Source organism: Montipora foliosa, chromosome 7 (genome assembly GCF_036669935.1).
Source record: "Montipora foliosa isolate CH-2021 chromosome 7, ASM3666993v2, whole genome shotgun sequence".
In the NCBI taxonomy this organism is placed as follows: Eukaryota; Metazoa; Cnidaria; class Anthozoa; order Scleractinia; family Acroporidae; genus Montipora; species Montipora foliosa.
The window spans coordinates 41373066-41395370 of NC_090875.1; the positions used below are offsets into that span (position 1 = coordinate 41373066).

General features: G+C 37.5%; 1 protein-coding gene across 2 annotated transcripts in view; it reads left to right on the forward strand.

Annotated features, from left to right (window-relative positions):
• The first annotated feature begins 4251 nt into the window (after positions 1–4251).
• Positions 4252–22305, forward strand: part of LOC138009529 (serine-rich adhesin for platelets-like) — a 43642-nt gene continuing 25588 nt past the window's right edge. For both annotated transcript variants that reach the window (XM_068856594.1, XM_068856595.1), the window contains exons 1-7: positions 4252–4522; positions 11240–11409; positions 15894–15969; positions 18392–18510; positions 19228–19275; positions 19687–19767; positions 21360–21418. In XM_068856594.1, the coding sequence (XP_068712695.1) occupies positions 11342–11409; positions 15894–15969; positions 18392–18510; positions 19228–19275; positions 19687–19767; positions 21360–21418 (451 nt within the window). In that variant the 5' untranslated portion in view covers positions 4252–4522; positions 11240–11341. The remainder of the gene's footprint in view (positions 4523–11239; positions 11410–15893; positions 15970–18391; positions 18511–19227; positions 19276–19686; positions 19768–21359; positions 21419–22305) is intronic.

Sequence of the window (22305 nt, forward strand, 5' to 3'; positions counted from 1 at the left end):
ATTATTTTTAGCAGACACTGGCAAATATTATATAATTATTAAATAAAAGTCACAATTCTTAGGTTTCCCTCACGTGATCAACAGCCATGTTTCTCAACGAAAACAAAAGAAGACGTTAGCATAATAATAGCTGTCAATTCCCGGAGGATTGGATCGGGACACCAACATGGCCGCCATTTCATTGTTTGGGGACACCAACATGGCGGCCGTGACGTCATGTAAAATCCAAGAATTGGACCTTCCTTCTGCATGAATTTTTTTTTTCTTTACCTTCTTCTTTGCGTGAATTTTTTTTCTTGGCATTTTCCCTTGCATGAATTTTTTTTTGTTTTTCCCCCACCCTCCCCCCCCCCCCCCATCACTTTTCTAATGGTCCGTCCTTATTCGTCGTCCCCAGGAGCCCAATCTCCCATATAAACCCTCGGAGACAACCTTTGCCCGTATCTTTTTATTTTAGACCTTCGAAATCCCGCGAATTCATTATGCCGTCCAATCAGAACAAAGTTATTGTATTACGTCACAAGCAGTCACGCACCAGTGATCGCGTTCGTCTCACAAAATATTTCGTCCCTCCGTCAACAGAGTTGACCTGACCCCCTGGGGACAGGAAAGGAATTAATATTGGTATCATATGAGTGAGTGGATTATATATTTGAAAAGGTAGAAGATTCAACCGGAAAGTACTTGTCATTTGGGTTCATTTGAAAACCGATCCCCCTGTCAACTGAATCATCGAAGATCGTGAAAAAATTTACTGGATTTCCTTTAGGGTAAAATAGCATTTTTTTTTTCGAATTTAACTCGCTGGTGGCACAGATTGTGATAAGGTCGCGAGTGCCCCTGGCACTTCGTTAGTTTTATATGGATATTGTGTCACCTTTGCACGGAACAGTATCGATTGTATATTTTTACGGTTGGTATGTTAACTGCGCAGCATTCTGGTCAGTCAGCGAATGACGAAGTCAGTTTTTGTGCAACGGGGAAGAGACTGACCGCGTGACTGACTTCGCGTTTCTTGACGTTATTGTTCTTGTCGCCTAGTTACATCGTTTGAACAGCTGTTCCTTCGACTTGCCTTAGGTCGTTATGCTTTCCTCGGGACAATAGATGTTGGCCCACGTTACGATGAATTTGTCGCTTTCATTTTGGTTTCTAGTGAGAAGTCATCTTTATTATACTTTTTGGTTATTAATCATTTTATTTAATATATTTTATGTATAGTATAATGAGGGCCACTAGTTTATCAGTTTTTACTGTTACGTGTTTTACCCTCGTTAAATAAAGTTATCTATCTATTCATCCATGCGCATGCGTTCATCAGTCTTTCGCTCTCTATTCTGAAGAACTCAAATGTTAGAAACATAAGATAAGTGCGTTTTTTCCAGGGAGAAACTTTGAACACAAACAGTTCAAAAGGAGAAATTTTCCGTTAAACGGCCAAAATAAACGATTCGCCAGTCTTCTTCATGTAGACAATTCTCGCAATTAAGCCTCCGCACAAGTGATTAAAGCATTTTTGAGAGGTTTGTCATATCTATTTTAAGTCATTTTCGACTTTAATCGATTTTCCACCAGGTCTGCATATTTATGCCATTTTAGCATCAACTCATTCAATGGCTTTTCACGGTACGCTAACACCATTATGTTGATGGACGAAAACATTAGATCCTGGATCATTCATAACACCTTTTGTTCACCCAACAGGATTTTACGACGTACGGGGGTGTTGCAAACCGCCGAAACTATGGATGGCGCATTCAAAAAACCTTCCCCAAGCAAATTCTAATTAAACAAAAAAAGGCTGGGTTAAAGCGAACATATGTCATTATAAACTCTTTAGCTCTTCTTTCATACTCTTGCTGTTCAGTTCCACTTGAAATGCGCCGGGCGAAATAAGGACGTCGAATGAGTGACGTCAAAGAATGAACAAAAATGTGGAGTCATGGTTAAATATAGCTCACAAAACTTATTGGGATTTATGTATTTTAAACTTAACGTGTTTCAAATAAACTGATAAATTATAATACAATTAAATTAGCCATCAACCTATACTTAAGTTGCACTTAAGTTATTGGGGAATATATATATTTCTCTTCGTTTTTGTGTTTTCCGGCTAATTTACTTAATAAAACCATTCGTGACAGGTTTTTTGTTAAAGTCTAAAATGTAGACTACGGACGTATGAAAACAGAAGGATAGCCAAGACGAGGAAATAAGAGGTTTAAAAGCAAATACACATAGCCACAAACGTAGTTACAGTGAGGCGTTGATGCGCAACAAAGAATCTTTTCGCACACGTACGTAAAACCTCATGTTTCACAAAAGAAATTTTGATCATATAAAACCAACAGGAAAGAGGAGAATATAAAAACACTGAAGCAATTCTAAAAAACAGCATTTCCTCGAAAATCCCCTTTACAAATTTCCTTTAGAAACAAAAATACACTCCTACCATATTTTTAAAACAACCAAAGTGCAAACATAGTGGCTTCCTGAGTAACTGCTCGTGACTGCTGACGGACGAACAAACAAGGATTTGTGGTTCGGTCTCGCGGTACTTTCTTTGCCTTGGTCCGTCAAAATTCGAATGACCTTGCAAGAGAAAAGATTTCGGTTTGCAGAAAATTTGCCAATCTCCGTCGTGGTATGAACGAAACATAGTGCTCTTTCTCTCGCAAACCAGTTGTAATTAATCCCGGATCGAAAGCCAACTCAATGCTATTAAACTGCTTCGCTCGATTTCAATTTCCGAAGTGAAATGGACTCAAGAATGATCGATATCTTCCCTGTTAAAAATACCCTTTTATAAAAATGAAGAATATAAAAATTTTAAGGACCCTTCCCGGTTCGAAGAAAGAAATGAAAGTGAGATACTACAGGTGTGGTCCATAGAACAAATGAACGCTTCGGCGCTGCGGCGTGGATCTATGAATTGCTTGTCATCATCATCATTTATCCGTTCCAAGTGGAGAATTGGGCTGTAGGCTCTCTAATTGCTTGTAGACTGTTTTAATATGTGCAGGATAAAAATATTTGTCCTACACGTTTGAGAAATGAATGAAAATCTATTCTGCCGTTTACATGGCAAGTTTGGATGTTGTTTTTTTGAGAAGATGTCGAACGACAACCGTTCGATTGTAAAACTATGAACGCAACACTGTGAAATTCATATTTCGCTCATTTTTTGAAAGGTCTTACTTAAAATGATTTACAGAAATGAAATGTCCGTAGTTGACAATTATCCCTACAAGCAGCTGCGGATAATTCATCCGAGGAACAATATCTTGCATCACCAATAGTATGTATGGCTCCCGAAAAAATATTGGACGCTGCTACCTTGCGTTCATAAGAAACATTGAACCCCTCGAAAGATCCTGCGGAGAAGTGTAGCCTTTTCAAGAGCAGTGATTTTATCCGTTGTCAACGAATTAAATCCAAAGGCCATGGAACAGCGAAAACTTTCCGATGAATGAGAAAACTCCATTGATGAGTGAGCGAGCTTCATCTTTGGTGAGATATTATCCAGCGACCATACTTCGCCGCCTGTTCATGGCCATGTTATCCACATAAAACAATGTGTACTTTACTTGTACGTATCCTTGTTAGTGAAAGGGCTCCTGAAGAAAACTTTTGGACGCTCCGTCGACAACCATAACCTCGAAAACAACGCGACATTTTAAAAAACATTCTGTCAATTTTTAATGCGCGACATCTCTGAAACAAAGCGATGATTGCTTTAAAGTCGACAAAGTCGCTTTGTTCAGACCAGTTTGCTCTGGATGTGCTAAGTGATTTACTTTAAAGCGAAGACAACAATGTTTCGGTAGATTCTCGCATAAATTGCGCATGGTGATGTTTGCCCGTATTCCAAATTTGCATACGTGAATATTGGAAACCTTTGTTTTGAGTAAACCACTTCTTTACATTCATTTTCAATTAAAACCTTCCATTCATGTGATAATAACAATGTCGCAGTCTTGCATTTTCCACATCATTGAAGTTCGCGAAGAAGATCTACCTGTCGAAAGTCCACATAAGCAAACGATTTGCGAAGAAAAACGTTTATATTTCATTAAAAAAGCATGGATGATATTTGTTTGGGGTTATATTTCTTTATGTAGCCCGGTGTTTTTCAACGTAAAGAATCGAACCACCTTTTGACCCTCATACCACATTTTGTTGTTTCCTGTTCTACGTCAGTAATAACATCACGTGACAACAGGTGACTGCTCATGCGCAATACCTCTGCTAAATCGTCTGCCCCTCGTAAGCAGTCAGAGAAAAACTGCAAATGGCGTTGATTAGGTAGTATTTTTCGTAAAATTACTTGGTCAGGCGGTTGCTTTTGTGGAGTTTTGGCTAGAGCATACGTTCTGTTACAAGTGTGTGGTATCGTCAGTGACTTGGTTCGAGCTTCGCTGATTTTTTTTGTGGTGGAAATTTGAACTTGTTTTACGAAGGAATACTGCACGAGTTAGATGACCGTTGTCTTGGTCCACCAACTCTCAACGGCCGTTGTTAGGTAAGCAGAATACACCATGTTTTTTTCACTTCTTCAACATTGCCTTTTCCCTGAGATGAGGTAAATCAATAAAGGAAAACTAAGAAGCGCTTTTTGATTGAAAAAATGAGCGTGCTTTCTGTCTTAGAAGGGTGATGTTTGTATGTCTAATTATTGTAACTACGGTTTTGTCTTCAGCCAGCCTAACACTGGAGTGGTTGTATATAGATAGTAAATATCCCTCCCTTGCTTTGATTCCAGTTTAAAGCTTCGATTTAAGCTTGGGAAAGTACCATTTACCGGAACGTTTTGGGCTACTTCATGCTAAAGTGAATCGAGATATCATTTATAACTACCAATATGGCTGCTTTCAGCAGCGAACGTTGGCTTTGACACCTACGCCTCTTTTCTGGTTCCTTTTGAATGCTGAACTAATTTAAGGAAAGAGATATGAATACCGGATCGGTTGGTGCTTTATGGGCGGTTTTATTGAAAATATACGATCAAAAATGCTTTCTCGTATTTGCCCCCTGTGAGATGGGGAAGTACAGTCTCTGAAAATTGTATCTCAGTAGTTCGTAATTTGACACTACATCTTATCAAACTGCTCTTCCCTGAGGGAAACAACAGCGTTTTCGTCAAGAAAATCAATTTCTTTTTGTTCCGAAACATGAGTTTGAACCAATTTCACAGGATCATTTGTTATGGTGTTGTGTGGCTTATTAATTACGAACGAAATGGTTAAATCGTAGAGATAGGGTTGAACCGAAATTTCTCCAATCATTTTCACTTTGTAATTGTAGCACCTAAACTATCTTTTTAGCTCACCGAACCGAACAGATTTTCATTCTTTCCAACAAATTTTACAGTTGTGAGAGTTTCATTGCGTGTTATATCTTTTTTTAAACTTACATTGTCGATTGCGTTATTAACATGTGCTCCCGTCCGCCATTTTGTTTGAGCGTGTGTTTTCTATAGGCCAAGAATTACTGGCGAACACCACTTCTTGTTGGGCTTTGTTGATAGCATTCGACGATCAAAGCGGCTGGAAATAGGCTGTAGAACTTTTCAGGGATAAACAATTTATTTTTGTAAGCGAAAACACTTTCGAGGTTGTTGAGCCAGCATTTGGTGTTGTATACGTTTTGCGTTGGGTTTTACACGTAGTCTTTTAGTGAGTTTGCAACCAACTTCAGATCAAAGTGTGAAGCGTTAGCCAGTGCCGTCAAATCACCTTACAAAGCAATAGTTTATGACATGTTATTTGTTGCTTCGTCCGGAGCATTTAGTTTATTCATTTTGCAATACTATTATTGGAAAGGTGTGTCTCGTTGCATTCATCCTTGATGTTCAAATATTTATCGTTTGCGAATTCATCTCCTTCGAACCATTATTTCTTTCGATTCGCGGTATTTACTTGTTACTCTTTGCATCTATATTGAACGTTTCCTGGCGTTTTTTGCCCTGAAACATCCTTGTTAATTCTCTGAAACGCTGTAAAACAGTGCTCGCATATTGAAATTGTGAGAATTGGACCGCGAAGCAAAACGCAAACGTGTCGGCCTTGAACAATTACCATCTGCCTTGTCGAAAGCAAGTTATCTTTTATGCATATCTGTTCGCTTATTCAAAGCGTTTTCCTTCGCCACTTTGTATATTTCCTGCGATCTGAGCAGTCCTTGTTACATTAAGATGGTTTTCAGAACTGTAAGAGCATCATCGATTTCGAAGAACGCGTTAAGAGGGCATTTCGTTTTGCACGGAATATTGTTCGTTCCGCTTGAATTTGTCACAATTTGCATGTATTTTTCATGACGTGTTGTTCGCTTTTTGCGTAACAGCGTGTTTGAGAAAGCAAAAAACGATTCTTTCGTTTCTCAAAGATTCACTTTAATCTGAAAAGACCGGGCGAAAATAGCTCTTCCGGTCTTGTCTCGCTTTGAGCAGAGTTCATTACATATCCAGCGATGTTATTTTCCTTATTTATCATAGATCAAGACTTATCTTTTGCCATGAGATTTGGGGCAATCGATTCCTCACTGTGACTTGCTTTAAATGACATTTGTCATAGCTTCTTGAGATTTCCGACAAGATTTATTCATTCTGAAAGGTGGCTTTGTGTCATTTAAAACAAGTATCATAATTTTCTTAAATTTTGCCCTGAAAACGCGGTGACATTGACATCAATTTAAAACAATAAGCAATTCATGGTTTCTGACAGCATAATTTTCGTCCATCTGGCTTGGATCAAACTTTAAATGTTAATAATTATTGTATGTTTCTTCATAGCCTTCATGTTATTTCGCAAAAAATATTATCCAAGCTACATGTAGGTGCTATTTGACAATGTTACGGACTACCGCCTCTTAGCAATGCCCTCTTCGACTCCCTAAGTACAGGCCAACACTGTTTACTTTACGTGTGATGAACATTTGAATAGCAAAAAAAATTTTATCATTTTGTTTGACAGCATTTTTTTGTTGATCCAAATGCAAATAACTCTTTCAGTAGTTCTATTTGCCTGCTGAAACTCCACGATAAACCCGTCATCCTCTGTGTGTAAATTTTTCATAGGTTGTATTGTCTGTGCTTCTGTAATGTTCTCGTAAGTTTGCACAACTATTCATTAGTTGATGTTGTCTCCTGTAGCATCCCAATTTCCAATGGTTTCATTATGAAGCACAGTGGCTCAGTTTCCTTATGTTATATTCATGAAGTGATATTCACTTTACTCTCCCCCTTCAGTAAAATCATTGCTCCCATATCAGATCATACCATCCAGTTTTGTTTTTTGAAAGCACACAGAATGAATGCTTAGAACATTACAGTGTGTTAATTGCTTCAGTTTCATAGATCAGTCTTCCAACATGGTTATGTCTTTACATGTCAACCATGTGGATATCTGTGTAATTTCATCCTCCCAATGGCTTATCAGTAACAATCTCATTTTTGACATGTAACTGCAATCCAGTTCTCACCACACAAGTTCTGTATTGTTTTAGCCTCAATATTAAACTTGCAGAAAAATAGGACGGGGATTATTATTCCAAGACCCTTATTTGTGTTGAAGCAGCCTGCTATTTTCATTTGTTGAGAACTTCTGCTTTTTTGTATTTTGGAAGTTACTATTGTTCTCTCGCCATTTCGGAGAAGACATGTCATTACTTATAATGATTTATTTTTAGTTATAATCATTTGATAAGATATGTTAGCATTTAGAGTGGAATATTGTCCTAATAACACCAGGCAATTCAAGTGCAAATGTTATTCTGGCTTACAGTACTTGTAGTATGTACATCAATATAATAGTTCAATACATATCACACCAGATGTTTTTAAGTCCTTGCTCTTTAGGGGTTCAGAATCACTGTTTTGTTATTTCTCCTGTATTTCTGAAGCCGACATTGCTGTGGGACACTTAACAATGGCTTCTGCATTAGTAGCCTTGCTTTCCTGTTTTATTCTTTCAATTTAGATCTTTTAGCTCCCTTGATAAACAACAATAACAAAAATCAACAGATTTAGGGAGGAGGATTTTCGTGCAAATAAAATTGCTTTTTTTTATCCACCCCATATGGGTGGTTTAATTAATGGTCCTACCACAGGAAATAAGCTCTCACAAGCTTGCTTTTGTCCTTGTTGGACCTTTGGGATTTTCCAGCTTTGTTAAGTGATTCCTTTTTCGAACATATCCTGCAATCAATCTGTCATTGAATTCTTATTTGATCATTTCGATTGACGAGTTTAGTGTTTAGGCCCCAGTTGTTCAGAGGATGGATAGCACTATCTGCTGGATAAATCACAATTCACTGGATAACTCTATTGGTTTTGATAGTGTAGTGTTTATCTGGTGGATAGCGCTATCCAACGTTTGAACAAGTGTCCCCAGAGTTCTCAGAATTGCAGGAGGACAGTGAAGTTTGTTCACTAAATGACTTATGATGTGAGCCTAAAGGCCACAAACTGCGTGGCAGAAAAAATAGTTTTAAGACCAATGCCTTAATATAAATCAAATGTCAGTAAGCAAGCCATCTTTTCTTATTTTGGTTATTTTTTTCAAATGTCTTTGAGCAGTAGGTAATCTTCTTAATAGTTTGAAAAAATATGTATATATTAAAAGGCAACTCAACAGAAAGCAACCAAACATTTTGACAATAATTTGTTCTTTCTGCTTTTATCTAGTTCTCAGTTTTGCAGTTGGATCTGCAAAAGTTTTTGTTGATTTTCATTGCTGGAAATTTGTTCCACTATGTGATGAAACTAACTAAAGAAAAGTGAAGTTGCGATGGTAATTTACTTGTGTAAAGTTCTACTACTGTACAAAAAAATGTTGTAATAATTTTGCCCAATCTTATCTTAAATAGATGATAAAAGACCATCTTTCTTTGAATAAATTGACTGTTTAACAGATGAGATGTACATGTATTTTTGTTATCCTGTGTCTCTGTCACAACGTGTTTGATTTCACTAGGCAAGAGGGAGTTACGATGAGGCGAACTTATTGTTTGAAGTGAGATCCTTCTCTAGAGAGTTCCGACTTACGATTCGTAGGAGAGTGGATTTAAAAGAATAGACGTGAAACGTTAAATTTTGTGTTATTTCATACCTTGGTGTCATGACATTCATGATCATCAAATTACAATGCTTGTCACAATGAAATGTCTCCCTTCCAATTTACTCATTAATTTTATTATAATTATTATATTTTGCAAAGTGCTTCATTTCTTAAATTACCAAATAATGGTGTCGTATCGTTCCTGTATTAGTGCATCTCCAAGAGTTTTGGTTAGTAATATTAAGGGTAGTTGAACTGGAACTCTCTCGCAAAGAAGACTTGAATTCTGGCTTAAATTTTGGTTTGGTTTCTTTCCGCTTACCTTTTCTTTGCATAAACCTTGGAAAACCTTTCACCGGATATCACAGCCATGTATCTATGCCCTGAACTTTAGAGTTACCTTTTGTCGGAACTGGCTTCGGGTGAATGCCATTTTCACGCAAAAGCTAAGCTTTTGGATAATCTGCTTATAAGATGTGAAAGTAATGAAGTTTTGCAAGAAGAATTTTGTATATTGTTGGCTATTCCCTCACTACTTAGTTTGATAAGCTATAATTTCCATTTTCTCAATTTTTTTTTGTTTGTGGTGGTCTCCTCCCAGCACGCCTCTTTCAGTTAATCATTTGAAACCAGAAGAACTGTTACTTGGACCAAAACCTCTTCTGAGTCTTTGAAGTGAAGTGTGTAGTCAACCGTTATAAATGGCATCGACCCTTCTGAGAAATGGCAACGACCGTTTACGAAAGGGAAATTTGCGGTGCTGATACATGTTTCTCTCAACACTACCCTCTTTATTTATTACATTCATCCACTCTAAAAATTTCCCCTTAAGTTGTGATATACACGTACATGTATGTTTTCAAGGGATACACCAACACCAAATTAGGATGCTACATCCCTTGTGTTTTGCAAGCAGTGTTTTGAATTTAACACCTGTCAGACTTTTGGGACTTACTTTTTTTTTTTACTGAGTAAACTGGGTACTAATGAATCAGCCACTCTGATCCTGATTGGCTGAGAACAGATTGCCGTGTTCCAATCAGAATCCTATAAATATCATTTGGAAGAATGCACAGCTAGCAGAAACTCTCTGCTTGTGGTTTGAATGTGTTCAGGTCGTATTTTGAAGCATTTATTATAGAGCTGTAGTTTTATAACTTAGTAAAAATAGGGGCATAATTTACTATGGTAGGTTTTTGTACTGTTACTAATGATAATAACATGGATCTGTTTATGTACCTCCCAGCTTTATTTACAACCCTGCTTGTTAGGGAGCAGGAATGGCACAGGGGTTAGAGCACTCGCTTCCCACTAATGTGGCCTCACTGGGTTGAGTTCGTAGGTTATCTACCCAGTTACGAGAAGTTTTTCTCCGGGTTCTCCGGTTTTCCCTTTCTTAATAACTCACTGAAAAACTACATGTACTGTATGTCCATATTAACCCTTTGACATCCAAACCGGCCTAAACTGGCAAGACTTAATAGTTTACTCTGTCTAACGCCAGAATATTTTACTCTGTCTAACGCCAGACGATTTTACTTGTCAATGGGGAACCCCTGGGAGTCAATGGGTTAAAAATCCATCTAGTATTTTACTCTGTCTAACGCCAGACGATTGTACTCGTCAATGGGGAACCCCTGGGAGTCAATGGATTAAAAAAACCAATCTAGCATTTTCCTTCTTTGAACATGAGTGACTTAGCATGCATGCAAACACCATGCCAGGTTACTAAGCAGTTTAACGTTAGTGTTTTATTTGAAGGAACAGTGATGTCTAAACTTTTAAACTTTCCGCATTAGATAACCGAGAATTTCCACTCTCTATTTCAAAATTGTGTTAGTGAATACTTTCAACATTTAGGGTTTGACAAATTCTTTTTCATTTCAACTGGAATTGCTTACATCTTAAATCCCTTTTCGCCAAATCAAAAGCAAACATGTTGTACTGCGTTTGTTATACCCAAGACGATAGTTGCGCTAATTCTGAACAAATTATTTGGCTAGAACTTGGCTCTAAATTTTTAACCCAAGTATAAGTCGAGGGCGATAATTTTTGGAGCTTATTTTGAGGTCATAAAACTTCGACTCATACAACAGTAAATATGGTAGCCTCTTTAAAGTTCTCACGCGTGAGTTTAATACGTCAGTTGAAACTTGCAAAACATACTTTGTTTTTTTTTTAAGGTTTGCATCGATTGTCAAGAGTGGTTGTGGAACATGGCTTCTTACTTAGTGGCGGTTACTTGTAAGCTTCCTTCCTTTTCTGAATCATGCAGCTAATAAGTAATGAATGTCAACCCTTTGATCGAAACAGCACCTTTAGACATCACCAAGTCCATGACGGCTGGATCCGAGTGAGTATTTTGTGGCCTATGCAGTGAATCCACTGAGGCGAGTTTCAAATTTGAACCAATCAATAAATTGACACCATCGCATGAAAGATAACATTTAGATTGGCTATCTGTCCAAGTTTGAAAGTTTGATGCTTTTAGGTCAAACAGAGACCAAGTTATGGACTTAAAAACTAGTTAAAAATCCATACAAACGTCTCTAATTATGAGGCTGGGTCCCCCACAACCATTATAAACTCTTAAATTTTTTTTACGACTTGTGTGGTATTCATAAATTTAAAATAGGCAAACAAAATGATTTTCATCTCACCTATTTCAAAATAGTAGATCCATTCATGACAGGATTTTCCAGTTGTCCCAAATCTGATAATTTTTTTCAAGAGTTCATTCATATGGTTTTCAGGGATGCATCCAAACCCACCTGAACCGGCCAGACTTAGTATTTTACTCTGTCTAACGCCAGGTGATTTTACCCGTCAATGGGGAACCCCCGGGAGTCAATTGGTTAAGGTCCGTAACTTGGTCTCTGTTCGACCCAAGAGCATCAAACTTGGACAGATGGTCAATCACAAAGTTATCTTTCATGTGATGGTGTCAATTTATTGATTGGTCCAAATTTGAAACTCACCCTGGGCAGTTCCCTGCGCAATTCCAGAATGGCCCATAACATGTATTTTCGTTGTTGTTGTTTTAGCAGTGTTGAGTTCCAGGGTTTTTGATAGAATTTGAAGTTGTTAGCTGGTCTGCATAGAGTAATAAACTGTTGTGGCTGTCATTGTTAAAATGAATTTTAAACTTAGAGTTGAAAGAATCTGTCGTTATTTACTTCAATTTTGGGGAAAAAGGTATCTGATCTCTCGGAGTGAAGTAAATAAGGACAGATGCTTTGAAACTTGGATGTTCCTGCTTGAATGGTGTCCTCCCAAAATGATGGAGTGCCTGGAGCTGATGAAAAATCATTAAGAGAACTGAAAGAACTGGGTGTGGCACCAGAGGGGTTTTTAAATGGTAATTTCACGACGAAATGACACAGGATTCTAAAAGGAAATGTGTCACCAGTTGCATTTTTCAGAATTGACCAGAACCAGGGAAAAACCTGGGCCCTGTTTGTTCAAAAGCCGATTAACGCTAATCCCAGATTAAAAATTAACCAAGGAGTTTATTTCTCTACTCCCGATTGCTGTTCAACGTTGATATTCAGCAAAACTTTACATTAGAAGAAGTCAATCTTGAAAAACCATAATAAGCAAAAGAAACTTTCACCAAAAAGTTAAAACTTGAAAGAAAAGTTTACGCTAATCCTAGATCAAGTTAATCGGCTTTTGAACAACCTGGCCCCTCTAGGTTATGAGGAACTGGAAGTAAATCCTCTAGAATAATTTATTGCAGCAACTGGGTTAACACAGCAAACTTGGTCAAGTTGTTCAAAAGCTGTTTAACATTAATCTTTAAATAAAGACCAGCATAGGTGTTGAATTTTGTGGGTCAGAAAAGCCTAAACATTGTAATTTTAAGCTGAAGAAAAGCAAAAGTCAAAGTCAAAATTGAAAACTAAAAGTCTTGTTGAAACCTTTTTGGTCAGGTGAAAAAAGTAATTAACTTTTTAGCAACATTAACTCTGGCATCGGACTTTGAAAAATTGGGCCTTGGTCACTGTTCTTTGTGAAACTTGTGTGGCTGTTGCATTGTGCAGCAAATTGTTTGAAAATAGTGTAATTACCCCCTATTTAACTTCCAAAATGATTGCCAGACAGGTTGCATGAACTGTTTGCAGAAAGACGCGAAGAGTCGTCTTGCGAAATGTTGGACCTTTATTGGTGCAACTCCCTGCATCATGAAGCCAAATGTACTCTCCAGTTGCATTGCTTCATCAAATGTTGTCTGAAGTTTGATATTTTGTTTTTTTCTTACTGAGTGTGTTAAATCCTTTGTAAACCAGGAAGGAATACCCTCTAGCATGCAATTTTTTAGCATTTGCATCTGTGTGGAAGTTACTGTCTTTACAACCGCGAACTTGGTGACATTCTGCTTGCGCTCAAGTATGCCCACTGGCATATGAAGGATTAAACACATTTGTTTGCTTTTGTCCCATTCCTTAATTGGAAGTTTGTCTTTGTCCGTTTTTTGGTTCTTGACAAAGGGGAAACACATAATTTGGAAACAAAACTGGTTGTCAAATACCTTGGTCTGTTTTGACAAATGAGTTTCAAGACTCTTGTTTTCAATGCATTACAAGCGTGTGTGATGGTTTGCTTATCCTTGAGTGATACTTTTAAATTGTATTGTACTAAATGAGGGATGAAGTTGCTCTTTTGCTGTCATTTGAGCAGTGTCAGTTTTGATTTTATTCGTACCACCTGGTTAAACAGCTGGTCATTTTTCATAGTATTTCCTTTAGAGTTTTTCCACGGGTGAAAAGTCACAATTGTAAATACATGTATGTAACTCTACCCTTAGGGTGTGTCAGCTGTTAATATCATTCATTTTCATTGTTTGTTCCTTGGAAACCAGGGGCTATGGCTTTTTGTGTTGTAAAAAAACAAAGTTATCAAATGGCCTCTGTGATTACTCAAAGAATAGCCTCCTTTGTTTACACTGTACTGTAGATCCAAAATAATAACTTAAGACCTTTAAATGTTCCTATGACACAAAACAGTGAAGCGCTGAGAGAGCTTAAAATTTCATTAATTTGAACATCAGCTTCTGACTTAGTTTTCTCAGAGTACATATAGAACAGATTAAGCTGCCATTTTTGTTGTCCATTGCAATGTTTGACTTTGCTTAACTGGGATAGTCACTCGCTCAGTAAAATTATGTTCAGTAAATCGATAGTGAAGTATGATTTTTTTTTTTTTCGGGCTTTTTTAACATGCTTATTTTACTGCAATGATCTCATTAACTTTCATTTCATAAGTCAGTTTGTACAATTTTCTATGATTGTACAGTCTAAAGTTCATGTGTCTGGGGAAAAGTGAAAGGAAGATGAAATTTCTGTCATGCATTAAGAAATTTTATCTTTAGAAAGAGAGAGTCATCCAATGACCTTTTTGAAAAAAACATGATATTTGTTTACCATACAAAGATTTATAATACTTTAATTTGGGCCATTATTTGAGGCGAACTGTTTTGTGCGGCAGATGTTTTGCTTGTTTTGTAATCTCTATTTAGTGCTAATTACAGGTTTCTAATACACCTAAAGGATTTTAACATTGCAAATTGTATTGGCAATTTAATTTTTTTTTGTGCTGTTGTTTATGTACATGTGTGTTGTTATTACTTTTGGGGAATGAAATACAGGCAGTTTAGAGTAAGGAATGCAATTCAATATGTTCTGCCCTTTGCTCGTAGTATTGCTTTGAAGCTACAGTATGTGAGCTTAGCAGGATGCTGAGAACCTTCGAGAGTGTCCTTTCTTTGTTTGATTTCTTGCCAATTCGCAGTTCAACAGTTCATTCTGACTGTGTTTTTAATTGGTTGCCCATATCAGGGAACCATGTCAGAGTTCGCTGTGCAGTGTAATTATTGACAGTGAATGTCTGTCAGTTCTGTGAATGTCAGCTGGAAAGTGTGTCTCTAAAGAGAGAATAATTATTGGTTGTGTTTGACTGGAGAAACTGACAGTTGCATTTGTAGATTTAAGGCTGAAAATGACCTGCCCTCATAAATGTGATATTTTCTTCTGTGTTTTTGTAAACTTGTGGGCCAAGTTGTAAGAAGGTGGATAAAATTATCCATTCATTGGATCAATAATTATTGGTTTGATGATGCTTATCTGCTTTATTGTGTGTAATTGTGTGAACAGAAATGTACACCTTTTGAACTTTTGAGACATGGTCGCAAAATCTGTAGCAAAGAGTAGTTTAAATTTTGTTTGTAGTGCTCAGAGTTTCAAATGCTTAAACTGTCAATCATTTAAACAAAGATTTCTTGAATTGTCTGCCATAATAAAGTACTCTTTGAAACAGTCAATGCTGTGATAATTTATGTGTCGTTTAGCTACATTTACTTTTGTGAGGATTTGCCTTCAGTTATAATTGCAATGGATTTGTCCCTGAAATTTACCTCTCATGACCCAGTAGAATTTAAAGCAGCTGTTTGTGTTTGTCATGGGATTTACATGTAAAATGGTTGATGCCTCAGTGTTTTGATGACACGACGAAGGGCACAAAAATGCTGCTATGGACACTCTTAAGCTAAGTTGTTTTAAGTTATTAACTGTTACGTAACTGCAGTTTCAGTGGTGTATTTGTGCTGTGAAAAGCTCTTGTGAATACATTTGGAGAATTAGGGCTATATGAAAGGTCGATACTTGAATTATCTGTATGAAAGATTGAATACTTGAACAAGACACTATTATGGGCTGATATATTTACAGTATACAATTTCATCTCTTGTGTTTTCTCTCTCAAGAGGTATTTTATTGAAGTTGTTGTTAATACCATGAACAATATTGTCATTGTTACAAGCAATATGTTCTCTTTCCATAGTCCTCAACCGGCAGAGTCTAGCACAGCACCCAAAATGCCCAGTATTGCGTCCATCCGTCATGCCCCCTTGCTTTTGGTAAGTCAAATTGCTTATTCTTAACATTGAACATTACGAACATAAAATGACTCAGCATCCAATTGAATTAATGCTGCCTGGGTTTGATTGCCTGACTCATTGTCACGTGTGGGTCTATGGTGACCTAGAGCTGCCATAAGGAATTTCTGTATCTTTCTTACTTTTTCTTTTACTTATAGTTTATTTGTAAATTTTATTCGTGTTATTAAATTTTGATTTATTTATCACGAAAATCAAATCAAATCAAATGAAACTCATTGTGTAAATTGACCATACATTTGGTCTCGAATCAGTCTCATTTGAAATGTCATGAAAATAAAACAAATTGAAAATTATTGCACGGTGGCCTGGAACTGCTGTATACCATGATGCTGTGGAGGCGGCTTCTATTTCAAAGATGGCGGCAGAAAGAATGACTGCATTCTCAAAATATTCTCATTTGAAATGGCATGAAAATAAAAACAACTTGAAACTGTGGCCTAGAACTGCCATAGACCATAATGCCTTGAGGGCAGTTTCTATTTGAAAGATGATGGTGGGATGCGTTGAAAGAGAACTCTAAGTTGACTGACAGAAAAGCCAAAAAGAATAGGTTTCAGAAGGTCTTTGCCTCAAGGAGATTTTAGATTTCACAATAAGAGCATAAGAACTGAAGATAGACATCTTTCAAGCCTGTTGCCTAACAGGAGCCCGGTAGCCTGGGGCTCCCAAAGAATAGCTCTGGGCGCCTTAATTTTTCAGCAACACCTTTCACTTCATACATTGTATGTTGGGCTCCTAAGTTCTCAGTGTTTAGCTCTGAGGGCCCCTTTAAAATTTTCTTAGGCAGCAGCCTTGTCTTTGATTCTTTGATGTAAGATAAACAGACATTGATGGTTAAGTTCAAAGAAGCAGTTAGGCAATCTTCTTGAATCAGAAGTTCCAGGCAGACTGCTGCAGAGCAATGCATTAAAAGCCATTACGCAAATTCATAATTTGTGATATTCATGTACAACATGGATCCACAGTGCTCGAAATTATTAGGGGTGCAGTCATCCCAGACAACTAGAAAGTTTACTGGGCAACTAGTTTTTTTGTAAAATGGAGATGTTGGTTGCCCAAAGAAAAAACAATGGACAACCCAGCCAAAAATAGAAAATGTATTCTACATGTATAGGCAGCATTCGACTCACTCTATGGTTTTCTGTTGTTCACATGTAGCTGGCGATGGAAAATATCAAAGACTTCATTTTTAAAATGCTAATACTTAAACCCAGACTTGCACAGAAAAACACAGGCACACACTTTGAACTACGGGTCACTCCAGCTCCAACAGGGCAACCAAATTTATGTGTTTAGTACCTGCCTTTTGAAACAGGGACAATATGGAAAATTTCTCAATTTAGAGCACTGGATCCAGTGGATCACCTTTAAAGCAGGAATGTGCTTCATTGAGTGAGAAGGTGGCCCTTTCTTGCCAGCCAAATATCACAATACAAGCCCTTATGTTCTGATGAAGGTGAAAAATGTTTCTCTCAAGCCACTTTGGTCCCTTCAATGGAGAGTTTGCCATCATCATACTGATGATATCTTGCAGGACCCTACTCCAGTATGGTTTGGGCTTCCAGATACTTCCAAACGCAGCCTCTCTACTACTAATTCTTGTCCCTATCTCTCAAGATTGTTGCCTTTTTTGATTTTTTTTTCCTGCCGCCATACTCACTTTTGGCTTTGTGCTTTCATTTCTCTTTAATAGTACATTTACTTCCTGATGTCAGCTCTGTTGTTTTGTTATTGGCTTGTTGAACCCTCAAGACATTATGGTCTATGGCCACAGTGCTAAATTTTCAATCTGTTTATATTTTTATGTTATTTCAAATGTCATTACTTTGAGATAACTGTCAGTTCACACAATGAGGTTTCATTTCATTTCATTTCATTTTCTCGATAAATACTTTTTGATTACGAAAATAAAACAAAAGCCAATAAAGCAAAGACACCCTAGGATGCCACCCAGTTGATGAGTGAAATCGTCTGACGTTTGACAGAGTAAAATCTGTTAAGCCTCACTCCCAGAAATCAGTGGGTTAATGAGACATTATTTTAGTCACCTTTACAGTGTGTGCAGTGCAAATTCTGAGAGTCGCAGGTCTTGATGCCAGTTCATGACAAGGTTGATAAACCAAAAACACTTTTCTGGCATTAGAATACACAAAACATAGCCAACTGTCGTAGAAAGGATGATCTCGATGAACACAGCCTAAGATATCATGTCATAGTCCCAGCTCTGCTGTTGATGTTCACAACAGTAATTTCTTCGTCATCTGTGGTCACTGTGGTTGCATTGGTCCTGTTTGACGACTTTGAAGGTTGAGGTACAACTTCCTCGTCTTCACTGTGAATGCAGTCTACAAAAATCAACTGCTTGGTCTTTTTATTTTAGGATCATAACTATGGGCAGCCACCTCCGATGACTCCTCCCGACTGTAATAGTCCAGGGCTAGAGGATGGTGACACGGGAAACGAAGATGACGAAGATGATGGCGTAACACGGTGCATATGGTAAGATGTGCTCAGCTGCACTCACGTTGGGTGAAAGTATCAAGATTGTACGTCTGTGGTATGTGTAGTGGCCTTTGTAAAACCTGTAAATTCCAAGAATTTATTAAAGGTAGCATTTGCCACCACAATGATTTCCTAGTGTTCTTAAAGCAAATGCAAGGGTTTGGAGACTAGGCCATTTTTGAAATCTCACAGCTGGTCTGGATCTAGCATGAAATGGAGGCAAATGCGGGCAAATTAATTTGTGTTTGAAAAGATTTTCCCACATTAGCCTCAATTTCATGCTAGATCCAGTCCAGCCGTGAGAATTCGAAAATGGTCTATTGTGAATGTACATGTAGCTAAAATAGTTACAATTCAAACACCCAACATCTGTTGTTTTCTAGTTTAAACATTTGTGCTATATGTGTAATAATTACAGGATTATGTTAAGCAAAAAAGTTATCTTCAAGACATGGAAGTTAAAACAACCTGAATTGGGTTGTTTCAAAATGATTTCTTTTTTTTTTCACTTAACAAGATCTATAAAGTTTAATGAGAAAGCCTTTGAATTTGCTATGCTTCTCAGCAGCGAGAGCAAATTACCAGTTACAGAACAAAATGTTTGGGAAAAGGAAGAAAAAAAGGTTCCTACTTTCAAAGGGCGTCCTTGAGAATCCCGTTATGTTCTGCTTTGTAAAGTGCACACACACACTGATATGTGGTTTTAAATTCCAGCGATTTTGACCATGATGACGGCTACATGATTTGTTGTGACAAATGCAGGTCAGTATTCTTAACCCTGTTGCTTATAAAGGGCTCCCAGTTGATCAGCAAAACTGTCCAGAGTTAGACAATAAAATCTATAATAATTGCTGCACTTACTTGTAGGTGGGTTAAGGGTCAACCCATTAATCACTCCCTGAAAAACTACAGCTGTATGTCCCCTTAACAGGCCCAAAAAGCAAAAATCTCAAAACTGTGACATTTGACGTGCCTAGATCAGAAAACCCATATTGCAGCTGGCTCCATATTGAAAGCTGGCTCCAAAACATCCAAAATTATACATTTTCCCTGAGTAGTCGTTGCACCCAGGTTGAGTAGATGGCGATTTTTGCTGGTCGCCGGAGCTTCTGGAGAACCCTGCATTTGACAGCAGTGATGCACAAAGCAGTAATATTGACTTTGTCTTTGCAGTGTCTGGCAGCATATTGAATGCATGGGAATCAGCTCTGATGCAGTGCCTGAGAACTATCTCTGTGACCAGTGCCAACCAAGGTAGGTTCTGTACTTGTTAAGGTGATTCCTTAGAATTTAATGCTCTGAAAACTGTACAGTGTACACAGTGTTCATAGAGTTACATTGTAGCATTCAGGGGTTTCAATAACTTCTGAAATAGCCATCCATGATAGCCCATTGAAGGCGGCAGTTTGACAAGTTTATGATAGCATTTGTAGTGAAAATCAAGGCAAACTAGCCGGCGGTGTGAGGCAAAGCAGGCAGCGGTATACCGCCGGTAACCGGCTTCTGTTGAAACCCCTGAGCATTACATCTTTTATTGCACATTGTTAGTACCGTAATTATTCGGTTATAAGGAGCACTGTTTTTTCAAGAAAAATTTGTCTTTGGGTGGCAAGTTAGTGCTAAAATTGGGGTGCGTCTTATAGCCAAGTATTTTCGCGCAACAAAATCTGAAGATCACAATTTGAGAAGAACTTGCCGTTTAAACAACATAAGAAAAGGACACTACATGTAGTTGTCAATTTAAAAAAAGAATATTGCTTTTAGAGACCTTTAGAACACTAAACGACTTCAAGAGAAAAGCAAACAAGCGGAAATTTGCATACATGCTTAAAAGCAAGAGAAAAGCAAACAAACGGAAATTTGCATACATGCTTAAAAGCACATGCTCAGTAACGTGATACCCATGACAGCAATACAATCGTTCGAACCTTGTTTCGAATTCCGAGAATCGTGTTTGTCGCTCGCACGAAGAGTTTCTTCTCTGAACAAACAGTGTGGAGATAAAACATACCTTCTTCGTTCATCCAGGCTTTCTTGTGCACTGCAATGTTCATCCTTGGTGGCGTGTTGATATTCAGCTGTCAAACACCTTTGAATAAGACATTCCGTGGGAGTTTTTGCACTGTTCGCTTTCGGTTGAAGTCTGAAGTCTGAAGTCTGAACTCTGACTATTTATTAAATTGGAAGGTTCAAATAAACGTGTATGTGTTGTATGTTTATCATTTCAGGTGTGAAATTTTAGCTTTTGTTTTTACGTATATCATTAAATGCGTGCTTTTTTCACTTTGTTTACAACAACAAAAAGAGTTTGCATGTCAATTGTGTAAGGATGATTGTTCTCAAATTCGTCACATCCTTTTGATAACTCTCAATTTTTTGGTGCGTCTTATAACCGAGTATTTTCGCCTAATTTTCAGTTTGAGAACTTAGCTTGATTAAATTGCTAAGTTTGGGGTGCGTCTTATGACTGAGTGCGCCTTATAATCGAATAACTACGGTAACCACAATGTTGGAATCAGTCAAAGTTTGAAGAAAAATTTTTGTCAACTGCTGTTATTAAGGAATCTCCTTGGAAGCTTCATTTTATAAGCTGCAAATTTTCTGAGTCCCATCTCAGGGATTGTGCTTTTAAGGTCGATTTACACAGTGCGACAAGTTTACAACAGGCATACGGCATGACTTACGATTGTCACAGGTTTTAAAATGCTACGGCATTTTTTCTTATGTGCATGACAATCGTAAGCAAGTTGTAGGCCTGTCGTAACCTTGTTGCATGCAACAAAAATCGTACTGCATAATTGCCCCTACATTAACCAGTACCTTTTCGTGTTTTTTTTGCTGTGTAGGACTTTGGACAGGGAACGTGCACGAGCAATTCAAGAGCGGAAAAGAGAAGAACAAAGTGGTAGGCCCTAAAAGTCAATTCTTGTATTTTAAAGTTGACTTCTTCCGAGTTTATTTATACTTGAATTGCCATTAGATGCTGTTTAATAATTATTAAGTCTTTTGGTGTGTCATGGCATCATTAGTCAGCTGGAGTTTGTTATCCATGGTCGACACTGACCCGCCAGGGCCTTCATATTTCATTAATTAATTAATTCGTTCATTCATTCATTCAAGTCCACTTTGTAAATTTGTAGACTGTGTGAACCTATTGGATTTTTGTACATTGGTTTATTCTTTTGCGTATTACAAAATTGTGCTTCAGATATATACATGTATATATACCGTATTTACCAGTGTATAAGTCAACCTTTCATGGCCTCAAAAGAAGCTCCAAAAATCGTCCTCGACTTATACATGGGTCAAAGATTTTGAGCCAAGTTCCAGCTAAATAATTTATTCAAAATTAACATCATAATGTGGTCTTTGGGGCATAACGATTACGCAGTGGACGAAAGTCTTCAAAATGAATGACGAACGACTTCAAAATGAATGTAATTAAGCAATTCCAGTTGAAATGAAAACTTTCATGATTTGTTTTACTTTAAATGTTGAAGATACTCACAAGCACAAATATGAAATAGACACTGGAAATTTTCGTTTTCCAAAGGCGGAAAGCTTTAAAAAACATTCTCGTCTCTTAAAATAAAACACAATCCTTCAACAGCTTAGTAACCTGGTGCAATACCTCGGGTTGCCTGAAAATGCTGGTTGGTAATGATTGTTTTTTATACTTTATACAAACCTGGATGATTTAAATGCTTTTGCAAACTTTGTATTGTTTGGTTTATGAGTTTTGTTTTGTTTGCCATGTGAGAAATTGTAAATCAAGCACCTGAATTAAACCTT